Source organism: Schistocerca nitens, chromosome 9, assembly GCF_023898315.1.
Source record: "Schistocerca nitens isolate TAMUIC-IGC-003100 chromosome 9, iqSchNite1.1, whole genome shotgun sequence".
In the NCBI taxonomy this organism is placed as follows: Eukaryota; Metazoa; Arthropoda; class Insecta; order Orthoptera; family Acrididae; genus Schistocerca; species Schistocerca nitens.
The window spans coordinates 61,268,137-61,281,373 of record NC_064622.1 but is presented as its reverse complement, the minus strand read 5'-3'; the positions used below and the strand labels follow the sequence as shown (position 1 = coordinate 61,281,373).

General features: G+C 38.4%; 1 protein-coding gene across 1 annotated transcript in view; it reads left to right on the top strand.

Moving 5' to 3' along the window:
• The window catches only part of LOC126202905 (phenoloxidase 1-like), a 38,787-nt gene extending 31,122 nt beyond the window's left edge, over nucleotides 1–7,665 (top strand). Inside the window, exons 12-13 of the mRNA XM_049936981.1 lie at nucleotides 2,997–3,229; nucleotides 7,189–7,665. Of these exons, the coding sequence (XP_049792938.1) occupies nucleotides 2,997–3,229; nucleotides 7,189–7,416 (461 nt within the window). The 3' untranslated portion in view covers nucleotides 7,417–7,665. The remainder of the gene's footprint in view (nucleotides 1–2,996; nucleotides 3,230–7,188) is intronic.
• The last annotated feature ends 5,572 nt before the right edge of the window (nucleotides 7,666–13,237 follow it).

Sequence of the window (13,237 nt, the reverse complement as noted above, 5' to 3'; positions counted from 1 at the left end):
CTATAAACAAATGTGGAATTTAGTTAAGGGCATTTTGTCTAGGCCCATTAACTCAACTTAAATATTGTAGAATGTATGTACTGACTTGTTGAGTGAATCTGAGAGTGAGTGTATTCGCCGAAACAAATACCCTCTCCTGTCACAGTACACAAAAAAAAAAAAAAAAAAAAAAAATAAGCCTGTTCTGTCTGGAACCCTCTTCAAGACATCACAGTCTGGGGGGCCGTGTAACATTACGAGTCAAGATAGCTGTAACAGAACTTGAATAGTGTAAAGTTATCGTTAAAAACGCACGCCGCGCGATTTGTTACGATTTGGTCGGTCATAATAGTAGTAACATGCTTTTGAATACAAAAAAAAAATAACGGCGATACCTGTTTAGCGTTATTGGAAAAAATATGTAATAAATTAATGAGTAAGGTAGCCGATCCTATAAGAAGAGGTAAAATTGGGCATATTAAGGTGTTTTGCTTTATATCGACTAAGCTGATGATACGGCGTCTTTTTTTTCCGTTTACTCTTAGAAGAAAAAAAAGAAAACAAGTAACGATGTGCTAATTGTGCGTTGTGGAAAATATAGGGGCGAATTTTAAATAGCTACAGTGTATAATCAGACTAAAAAATGGACATTCAGTTACGTAAAATAGCGGACAGTGAAGTGTGGTCATTAAATTGAGTACACCTACAGGGCGGTAAATTCCGGAATAAGTATATTCGCATCTCACGAGGGACGCGATATTGAGACCGTTTTTTTTTTATTATATCACGGAGAACGGGCTTCAATTTACAAAAAACGAGAAAAGCTGTATCATTATCATTGACTGTTGGTGTCAAGTAACCAAAACTGTTCATCAAAGGGTTTCGGTGAATGAGTGGTGAATGTGAAATGAAACTGTGAACAAAGTTATGTTAAATAAAGCAGAAGAGACAAGACAGTTTGGTAGTACCTGTTATTATTCCATAAACTGTAACATTTCTTCTCGTTGTACGAAGCCTTTATAGACGATCGTTATGACAATTTGCTTTGAAGGGATCTCGTTACGAGTTAAGTTTTGGGGACCTGGTCAACAGGGGATAGTTCGTAGATCTTAAGTGCTGCAGCTATTCTTTAAATATGTCTGCTTGTGTCTGTATGTGTGGATGGATATGTGTGTGTGTGTGCGAGTGTATACCTGTCCTTTTTTCCCCCTAAGGTAAGTCTTTCCGCTCCCGGGATTGGAATGACTCCTTACCCTCTCCCTTAAAACCCACATCCTTTCGTCTTTCCCTCTCCTTCCCTCTTTCCTGATGAGGCAACAGTTTGCTGCGAAAGCTTGAATTTTGTGTGTATATTTGTGTTTGTTTGTGTGTCTATCGACCTGCCAGCACTTTTGTTTGGTAAGTCTCATCATCTTTCTTTTTAGATATATTTTTTCCACGTGGAATGTTTCCCTCTGTTATATTTATATCTTTCTTTGTTATTTATAAACGTTGTTAAATTTGGAACTATTTTACTTCATCTTTGTTTTTATGGTATTAGAGTTCTCAATTGTTAGATCTGAGTTTCTCCTGGTGAATACAATTTTCAAACAACTTACAGGAATTCAGCCAGGTAGTATTAACAGTGCTGCCGATATTTCGGTCTTGGTTTGCGTAAGGTGGGTGTATATCTCATTCCTTGTAGCTGTGGCATGGCATATATTGGTCAAACAATCAGGACTGTGGAGGAGCGATGTACTGAGCTTAAATGGCACATGATTCCAGCAGCCAAGTAGATCTGCTATTGCCAATCATTGCTTGGATACTGATCACCCTATGTTACACAACAACATCGACATATTGGCATGCACGTCCAGCTATTGGGACAGTGTTATTAAGGAGGCAGTTGAGATTAAATTAGTGAGCAACCTTGTAAACAGGGATGGAGGTTTTTGTTTAAACTCTGTTTGGAATCCTGCTCTCTTCCTTGTCAAAAAACCGTCAATGTTACCTCACCTGCTAGTTCGTAGTCTCACTATCAATATCTATGACTTTGGTTGTCTTTGGTGGCACTGGTGTTCAGTGTGTGTGTGTTAGCTTTCCTGCATTAGTCTGACAACCGAGGTTTTAAATTTGTCTGTACATCACCTGTCCATTGCAGTTTGCCTTGAAAATGGTGGGGTGTGCTCCTGCCGAAATATCGGCAGTCGCTATTAATACTACTTTGCTGAATTCCCATAAGATGTTTGAAAATTCTCAATTGTTGCTTTACATAGTTGAAATACACAATCAAATTTATCCTATGAGGAATGTTAAAACAATCTTGCAATCAGGCTTTCTTGTAATTTCTATAAATGCACTTTCTTTTATAAAACTACAAAAACTCTATGCAAAAAGCTTCCCTAATTAAGGGCACTCAACGATAAACAGAATGTTGTTTAAAAGTGTAATATTTTACACTAAGTTGACAGACTGTCCTTAAATTAGTCTCATGTGATATTTTGTCCAAGTATATTTATAGAACTTTACAGCAACATGCTTCTTAATCATTATTTCATCAGTGACTGAGTGTAGTGCCTGTGTGATAGGGCTGTATTACTCGAGATATTGATTATTCTTTGTGCTTTGATGACACTGACAACAAATATTGTTGGAATGAATATTGAACTACAGTAATTTCACATTGCAGTATTTGATTGGCCATCTAAAATTACACTTTGAACAACATTTTGTTTTTAATTATAGAAATGACATCTTCTGTTGGTAATAGTAGTCATATGAAAGAGCCACAGAGCAGTATTTGTGTGGATATACTCTGCCTGTACAAAAAGATCAAGCAACACATCACACAAGTGCAACTGAAAATGTCTTTAAAAACAGCTGAGAAAAGGCACCTTATGGTTTTTGGGAAAAATAGCAGAGGCATTATGTGACTTTCTGCAACATTGACATATTTTTATCTTTTTTTCCCTTAAGGCTCATTGAAATGTTATAGAAAAGTTATGAACATATCCTACAAGAAGACTTATTGTTTTCAGTGAAAAGTGGAAATAATACAATCAGGCGGAAATCAACGGAGTCATCTGTGACCATTCCCTTTGAGCAAACTTTCCGTGATCTCACAACAAACCGGCCAACAGACAATGAAGGTTTGTCCAGGTTTAACTATTGTGGTTGTGGCTGGCCTCAGCACATGCTCATCCCTAAGGGGACGCCTGAAGGATTCCCTTGTGAACTTTTTGTCATGATCTCAAACTATAATGATGATAAGGTAAGTAATAAAAGAGCTTTAGTTGTCATGTTTATCCTTGAAATAATTTCAGTCATACACATAAAGATTGAAATGAGCTAGATACTGTATGATGAGTTTTTTTACCTATTTTTTTGTGCCTAATGCCATTTTCAGCAAATTAGAGTACAGAGAATTGATATTTTAAGTGCAGGGTTTCATTTCCTTCAAATTTTAAAAAAATCTTTCATTCCTTCACATCCCATCCCATAATGATGGAAAGCCAGTAAAGTGAGTTAATTAAAAGTGAGAATTAGTTATTATATGTTGTTTGTATTGGTTACATTACTAGCAACTGTTGATACTGCTTGGATAGTTATGTGTTATCAGTCAAGAACATTCTCTTATTTTATTTAAAGTAAACTGGCTGCAAACAAACAGATTCTCTTCTGGAGTATTGCAGCATGTTATGGAGTCCTTACTAGATAGGAATGATGGAGAACATTTAAAAAAAGTTCAAAGCAGGGCAACTCTTTTTGCATCACTGCAAAATAGGGGAGAGAGTGCCACAGGTATTTTCATTGTGGTGAGATCTTTTCATGAAGTTTCAATCACCAATTTTCTCCCTTGAATGCAAAAATATTTTGTTGATTCCCACCAATGTAAAGAGATATGACCATTGTCATAAAATAAGAAAAATCAGAGCTTGCACAGAAAAATTTACATGATCATTTTCCCCATGTTGTAGTTGAGAGGGACTGGTAAAGATATAGTCTGAAAGTGGTTCTATGAAACTTCTAACAAGCACTTAACTGTGAATTGCACAGTAGTGATGTAGATGTAAACATAATGCAAATGTACACTATCTGATTAAAAGTCTCCGGACACCCCAATGTAATACGGAACTGACCACTAGGTGTCATAAGAGATGGGTTCACCAGTATACAAGGAGTCAAGGAGTATTGTGTTGTCAGCAGAATGAGTCGGTCAGGAGAGGTCAGTGACTTCGAACGTGGACTAGCCATTGGACATCACTTAGTAACAAAACCATGAGGGCATTTCAACCCTTCCAAAGTTGCCCAAGTCAACTGATGGAGATGTGAGTGTGACGTGGAAGTAAGAAAGAAAGATTAGGGATTAATGTCATGCCTGTGTGAAGTGGAAATGCAGTGGTACAACCACACCTAAACCAAGACCAGGCGGACCTCATGTACTGACAGACTCAGACCATCGAGCATTGCAGAGGGTGGCTGTAAAAAATCAGAAGAAATCAGTGGAAGGAATCACCTTGGAGTTCCAAAGTGCTACTAGCAGTCTAGCTAGCACAGGGACTATGCATAGGGAGTTAAAAAGAATGGTCATGCAGCTCTTCATAAGCTATACATTTCGGTCGTCACTGCTAAGCATTACTCGAGGTGCTGTTAAGAGTGATGCCACTGGATAGTGGACAATTGGAAACAAGTGATTTTGGGAGCTGAATAATGCTACACCCTGTGGCAATCCAGTGGAAAGTTTTGGGTGGGACAAATGCCTAGAGGACATTATCTGACGTCAAGTGTAGGGTCAATGATGAAGTATAAAGGAGTTAGTTTTGCAGCATAGTGGTACTTTTCATGGTTAGGGGGTGGTACCCTTATTACACTTTTAATAAATGCTAAATGTAGCATGACAAAGCATGTTGTCATAAAGCAGCATCTGGGTTGGCATTTCTCCACAGACATTCAGACATCTCACTGAAAGTGGCCCCAGCAAAGTTCAAGACATCAGGAAGGTAAGGGCTGGACATGCCACTCATCAATGTCCACTAATAGATATCCGGATGCTTTTGGTCAGGTGTTGTCTACAAGTATTACTGTTCTGAGAACAGTTGCTGCTTTTTTAGTAACAATATTCAGTTACTGTCCATTTTATGAGTACCCTTATGAGTGTATCAATGTAGTGTAACAATGGAGGTCCCATTTGATATTATTTTCTACTATGCTTACAGAGATTAGCTATCAAAAATATGTTCAGACAGTTTACAGGTGTGGTGGATGGTAAGAAAAGTTTTTAATGTACATCTCAATTTTTGTTGACTTCCTGCCCTAGCTTTAGGCACCCATTCAAAATTTTTTTAGGCACCCATTCAAAATTTTTGTCAAAATACAAAACTCTGTTAGGATACATAGATGTGATTGAAACACCTATGTGGGAATTATTTTTATAATTATATGATGCCTGTGTACATTACTGTACACCTGAATCTGCCTTTTATTATTAGCCACAAATGCTATTAAAGAGTGGATATAGTGGCACATAAATAAAACTGAGATCTTCAATAAGTTGAGATCTTCTATCATCATCATCATCTTGGACAGTTTCCAGCCACTGGCTGGGTCTGTCGGGAACACAAGCCTCTCCATCGTGTTCTGTCTTTCCACCATTCCCCCTCTTCCACCTTCGTCCAGTTCTCTCCTCTTCTCGTCACACATTCCTTCACTCCCTTCACCCATCTATCTCTTGGTCTTCCTCTGGGCCTCTTCCCCTCCAGTTGGTCATGCAGCTCTTCATAAGCTATACATTTCGGTCGTCACTGTTAAGCATTACTCGAGGTGCTGTTAAGAGTGATGCCACTGGATAGTGGCAACTGAGATCTTCTATATGTATGTTTATTAATCAAATCTACATAATGCTTTAATTTATTGCTTTTTTATGAAGGGAGAATAATAAAAGCAGAAAACTGGTAAAATCAAGTTCATCTTTAAAAAAGTGTAAGGCAATGATGCACCTTACCAAACGTTTTTGTTGAACAGAAGGAATAAATGTGCAACTTAATCAGGTACTTTATTAAGATACACAGATGAATACGAGTTTCTGATCAAAGATAAGGAAGAGTTAAAAGAAATACTGACTGGAATGGATAAGCAACATAAAGTAGCATATGATTAAGGATAAGTGAAATAAAGGCAGAAAATATGAATCAATTAGTGGGCTGTCCCATTAATCATTTGCACAATATGTTGTAACTTTGTGGTGCAGATCAGTAATGAGAAAAAATAGTCCCTTGCTAATATGAAACTGGGAAGAACAGAGTACAATAAATAGCAAAAAAGCTACATAGGAAGAAAGAGCACACAATATATCCAAAGCTGGTAGGCCCAGATACGGACTGGGGCAGATGAAGGCTCTCTACAAAATGGGTTTGCTAGTATCGAATACTGGCACAGCATCAGGGAAAACTTTTCTGGAACTCTGCCTCTAAAGCACCCCTTTGTATATAACTGATGCATGTATTGTGAAAAAAAAGGGTATAAAAATTAAGTCAATAGATACAGTGCAGTATGAAGTGGTACTAGAAAGAGTAGGCAAGATGTAAAGTCTGCAGAAAAATCATTATATGAATGGAGAGGTTAGTGAGACATTTGCTAAGGCTTACAATTATAGTGAACTTGCCACCAAGGAGAGATCAAAAGATTGGGGAAAAAAGGAGGGGGCATACAACTTTTAGAATATGTAAATAGAGTGCTGAAAGCATCCAGCATGGTATAATATATGCAGAGATGAATAGATTGGCACAGGTGGCAGAAGGAAGAGGAATGGACAGCACAGTAGCTCAAAGACTGATGATTATTAACAAAATTCATGTCATTATGCTCTGTAACAGGTTAAATAAGAATAGAAGAACAAATTCCTCAAGATACATGTTGCTGCCCAATGTTTCTAACTGTACCTCTCTCCCTGAAGTTATTACAGAGTAAAGTTTTATCTGATCAAAAATAACAATCAATGTACACATTATGATGATGTATCATAACACACACACACTTTCATTAATTTTAACATTTGCTTTGCATGTAGTAAATCTAGCATTCTAACAGGCATTTAGATAGTAAATACTTTATGTATTAGCAAACATCCCTTCCTTTTGATGACTGCATTCATTATCATAATGAATGTCATACTCTATTGACTACATTGCTTTCTCTTCACAATATGACAATAAATAAAATTTTGCTTTTCAGGTTGACCAATCAGTAGATGCAGAAACTTGTGATGATGCCTCGAGTTATTGTGGCATACGTAACAAGAAGTATCCTGACAAAAGGGCCATGGGTTTCCCATTTGACAGACCACCTAGACAAGGTGCCAATACTCTGGCTGACTTCCGCAGAAACTTGCCTAATATGAGTGTTATTGATGTGAAAATACGTTTCACACCACCTGCCACCAATCCAAATATTGTTGACTGATTTTATGAGACAAATAAATGGTCTTCTTTTTGTTTTATCTGAAATGAAATAATGTGAACAGGAGGAACTTGAACTCAAGAAAAAGACTTCAGCCATTTAATAGATTGTGTTGTCCTGCAAAATGGCATAGCAATTTAAAAAAAGGTCGCCTGTTGGATTTATGATGATAACTAGCAATGGACATGGCAAATGAGTTGTATGTACAAGTGTATTATAAACTTGATATAAATAAAAGACTTAGCTCAGAAATATCTGTCCTCTTTGATGTTCAAACAATTATACTGTAAGAAAAGAAACAATTTATTAAAATATTGAACTTTTACAGACACACTAAATTAAGCCTAAGCATCAGTGGTTCCACGTGTGCCAACAAGCATGGATACAGAAAACACTGACCATGTGAAATCCAACTCTCACTTTTCTCACATGACATACTGAACACTCAGTGGATCAAGGGAATCGGGTAGATGCAGTATTTCTTAATTCTGAAAAGCATTTGACTGGCTACCACACCTGCACTTATTGACAAAAGTATGGAAATATGGGTATCAAGTGAAATTTGTGACTGGTTGAGGGCTTTTTGGTAGGGAGCACGCAGCATGTTTTCTTGGATGGAGAAGTAACTTCAGGTATGTCCCAGGGAAGTGTGTTGGGACTATTGCTGTTCATGTTGTATATTAATGACATTGCAGACAATATTAATAGTAACCTCAGAGTTTCTGCAGATGATGAGTTATCAATGATGAAGTACTGCCTGAAAAAAGCTGTATAAATATTCAGTGAGCTCTTGATAAGATTTTAAAGTTTTGCAAAGATTGGCAACATGCTTTAAATGTTCAGAAATGTAAAACTGTGCACAATATCAATGGGTCACTGTTAGCATCAGCCATCTCATACAAATACTTGGGTGTAACACTTAGTAGGAGACCACTAGTGCTCCTGGGGATTAATGGGGAAGAAGAGGGGGATTCGAGGAAGGAAGAACTGGAGTGACTCTGGAGAAAATCTGAGTTTAGTTTAGTTACCTGTATGATCTATGGATCATAGTTCTGACATCTTGCTATAATTTTAGAATGTGTCTGTTTAAAAATTATAGTACACTGTTTCAGCAAAAATATGACAACATGCTGGCAATTTACATGACTATCTTAGACCAATTTTTACTTTGTACAGATTAAAGGCAAAAAAGAAAAGGAAACCACCTGCATGCATAAAGATAGATGTATGTGAAAATTTACTGTTGGTGAGAAAACACCACATACCACCCATAGGGGTAGGCCTAGGATGCTAAGAAGATGATATGAAACTAATTAAAAATGGCAAATATTAGTACTGAATTCATAGTTTTGGAATTTGCTTGGATGAGCAATGAAAGTTACAAAGACATTCTACCCTCAGGAGTTTTGGTTGGGAATGGGATGGGATGGGATAGGATGGAACTGAGATGAAAATAACAAAAAATGGTAAATATTAATGTCAAATCCACAATATTCAGAGTTGCTACAGTGAACAGTAACTGTCCTGATGACATTTGATACATAGGGGTGGATGGAAAGAGGGAAAGGGATGACATGAAAGGCATTAGTGTAGAAATTGTGGAACAATTTTTAAAAAAAACTTTGTGAACATATCACTTGCTATCTGGATAAAACAATGAGGGGGAGGGGGGAGGGGGGGTACATTTCTAGCATCCTTATGTGTGGGTGAAATGACTGATGTTAGTGTCATACTCAAAAGCTTTTGGGGACACTGTCTGAAAGCAGACAGTTCCAATGATATTTCAGCATTATTGTTGAGGTAGGAGTGGGAAAAGTATAACATAAATACATGTAGCTAGAGAATGCCCGGTAATCAGCTAGTATGATGATATATAAGTTTGGCATTGTAAGAGAAGGAAACTCGCAGGTACAAAAAAGTAATAAAAAGAAAACTGTGATGGGAACAGACAATAAACACCAATTAATAATTCTTGAGTTTCTCCCGGCGTATTTGATAATCAAAATATCCACGGGTGTACTGCCGGTCTACAATGTCCAACGGGCACAATATTTCGGCGATCATACATGTCGCCATCATCAGGTGAACTGACGGACTGAGCTCCTGTGAACGTGCCGGCACGGAGATCCGTACGCTATGGCTGCTCAGGAGGAACTGGGTTCGGTCGCGGCGGCGGCGGCCGATTTAAATACGCAGACAGCTGCCAACACCCTCCACAGAGGAATGGGGTACTTAAAACTCTAGTACATAGGGTGTGCACTATCTCTGATGCAGAGAGTCTACCCCAGGAATTGGAACATCTGAGAACTGTATTTTGAAAAAATGGGTACTCAGAGTGGCAGATTCAACGCGCTCTCCGCCCAACCACTACAGCACAACCTGTGGAGATGGATGAAATCACGAGGGAGGAGGTAGGCACTGCGTTTATTCCATATACAGGCGCACTCTCGGGGAAAATTGCCCACATTTTGAAGAAACACCAGGTCGGAACTGTGTTTTGTCCTCCGAATAAAACTCGTGCACTGGTGGGGAGCGCCAAAGATGACCTCGGTTTGAGGAAGGTCGACGTGTACCAGATTCCGTGTCAATGTGGCAAGTCGTATATTGGTCAGACGATGCGTACCGTCGAGGATCGATGCCGTGAACACCAGAGGCACACTTGACTGATGTATCCGAGCAAGTCGGCGGTCGCTAAACATTGTTTGTCGGAAAATCACGCTATGGAGTATGAATGCACGAGGATTCTGGTATAGACGTCGAGATACTGGGACAGCGTTGTTAGAAAGGCCATCGAAATTTGCACCAATGACGACCTCATAAACCGTGACTGTGGCTATAATCTTAGCAAGGCTTGAGAACCAGCGATTGGGTTTATCAAGAATAAATCGAGCAAACGTATAGTTGTGATGACCACGGCAGACAGAGCCATCACACCATCATCTCAGACGCTGTCGCAATCTGTTCCACCGCGCGACCGTGGCGCGGACGGCGGAGTGAGCGCACCACAGGCGGAGGGTATTTAAATTGGCAGCTGCCGCGACCGAACCCAGTTCCCCCTGAGCAGCCATAGCGTACGGATCTCCGTGCCGGCATGTTCACAGGAGCTCAGTCCGTCAGTTCACCTGATGATGGCGACATGTATGATCGCCGAAATATTGTGCCCGTTGGACACTGTAGACCAGCAGTACACCCGTGGATATTTTGATTACCAATTAATAAGATCACAAAATAGTTTTCAAATAAAAGTTACAATGAGTCTCATTATGTTTGAAGCATTCACTTCCATAATTAATAGTGAGAGTGGTATTAGATGCTAAAGATGAACAACTTCTGTATATCATTTGATGGTACATCCAAAATACACAAACACATGTGGGGACATAACTCTGTGGAGTCACCCAGAACATCATCATTGCCCTGAGGTAGCTTAGGTAACCTCCCTGAACCTGCAGGAGTATGTTCTGATCAATGTTTGTGATGACATGCTTTGTGCCTTGCACAACAATAAAATAATTATTTGTATGGAACTGTACAACCTGTTAGTTATTAACCCATTTCTGCCTGAATTATTTTTTTCTTCTGATTTCTACAAATTAGATATTTATGTGTTTATTGTCATCAAAGAAAAGCAATACAACAATCAAAACAAAAAAATAATCAATAATTGAAACAAAAAAGGGCGTAACATATATGTCACGCTAGGCAGAACATATATTTTAGGCAGAATATATGACAGCAAGTAAAATAATACACTGTATGTGATTTACATCAACTTCAGGCGACAGTACTCACTTTCTGTGATATGGTACAAAACATTCTATGCACAAACCAACATCACATTTGCAGCACATTGTTCTTGGGGTTCCTTTGCAGTTTTCTGCTGCACAGCATCTTCTTTTTTTCTGTGGCACCATGGCTACCAGATGATTTGTTTCATCATATCTAATATAATGCAGCACTCTGCCTTGGTTTGAATTACCTGCAGGGCATCCAGGACCTATTGGTACTGCAGTATTGGGCGTCAGGTAACATTTCACAATGTAGCGCCGGAAGTGCAGCTGAGGCATATTTATACCAGTCCTTCTATGAAGAAGCCACCCATTATGTATAGAGATATCTAGAAGCCATGTAAAAATTGGCCACCACCATTTCTTTCGTCTGACACTCACTCAATATAACGCTACATTTTCATCCATTCGGTCAGTTCCTCCCATATTTTTGTTGTATTCTCCAATTACATTAGGTCAAGGTACAAGTATTCTTTTCTTCTCTCATCTAGATTATTGGGCAGCAGTGCTGACTGGACTGATATCATGGCTTGTGGAAGCAATTGTTACTGTAGAATTATCTAGTCATCTGGCAACAATTATTCCACTTTCCTTGCTGCTCTTGTAATCAAAATCTCCTCTCTTATTCCTTTTGGACTCAGTGTTAGAAGGTATGAGATGACACTCTTTAGGCAGACAATTTTCACGAATAGTTCCAGTTGCACCAAAACCCCGTTGCTTCAGGTAAATCAACAATGTTTGTGATGTAAACAGGTTGTCAAAATAAAACCTCTAGGGAAGATGTTTCTTCTTTTCAGGAAGAGAATCGATCATTTGAACCAAAGGAGCAGCACATTATCCAAATGCTTTCTCATATTTTTCATTCCTCTGAGGATTAGCTCCTTGGTATATTTGAAAGTCCACTAGATAACCCATGGTTGTGTTTAGACACCATGCTTTGTACCCAAATCTAATGGGCTTACCTTTCAGAAAGTCTTTACATCCGTGTCTGCCAAAATACTTTATCATGCTCTCATCGTAAGACAAATCTTGCTCAGGCTGAAAGTGGAGAGCAAACTTTTTTTCTTAGCATATTTATTAATGGACGAAGTTTCCACATTCTATGATTAGCATCTATTTTTGTGTTGTCACACGAGTGAATGAGTCTCATAATTGTTTCAAACCTGTCCCTTCTCATCATGCTGTGGACCATTTCATTTCTCATGTCCAATCCAGATCCCCTTAATATCTTCTGCTAGGTAAAGGATTATAGCCAGAAAGAATTAGAATTCCTAGAAAACCTTTTATCTCTTCATATGTTATTTTTGGATCCGAGCAGTTCTTGAACAGCATACTTCGTCGATTCAGTGAGAAGAAATTCAATTCCTTTGTCGTTCCAAAATAATTTGAAGCACTGAACTGGAGACAAGTTTCTGTATTTACTATAATTACTCTCAGGAAATAAAGAACTAACACTACGCAGATTGTCTTTTTTCCAATCTCTGATTACAGTTTTTAAGATCTGTAACTTTTCCTGTTCATCTGGTTTATCATCAGGAGAGAAATTAATCTCAGGTTCACTACCTAACCTGTTTTTACTTGCTACAACCACTTCTGCACCAGCCTGGAGTTGCCTTGGTCCAAGATTATCGATGTTTCCTCCCCCATCTTCTTCCCCAGAATCTTCATCCGAATCCACATTAGTTTCAGGAGGTTCAATCTGTTGCAACCTCTTCCTCCCCTTCAAGAATAGCCAGAATTTCATGGAGAGATAGACCTCTAAAGAGAACAAATCGTTATTTTCACTATTTTGCTTAGTGTGACATATATGCAACACAAAATTAAAACTGTACTTGGAGCCACAAAAATAAGAATTGCATTCTGTAGATAAGGATTAACATAAATTTCAGTACTTTTAACATTATAATCAACCATAATTTAAACAAATTGTATTATAATTTGTGATAAAAAATGATACTACTTCTTATTCCAAGACATAATCTCACTCAGAAAAGTCTTCTGTACTTGAAGCATCAGTCACTGACCACTTAATGCTT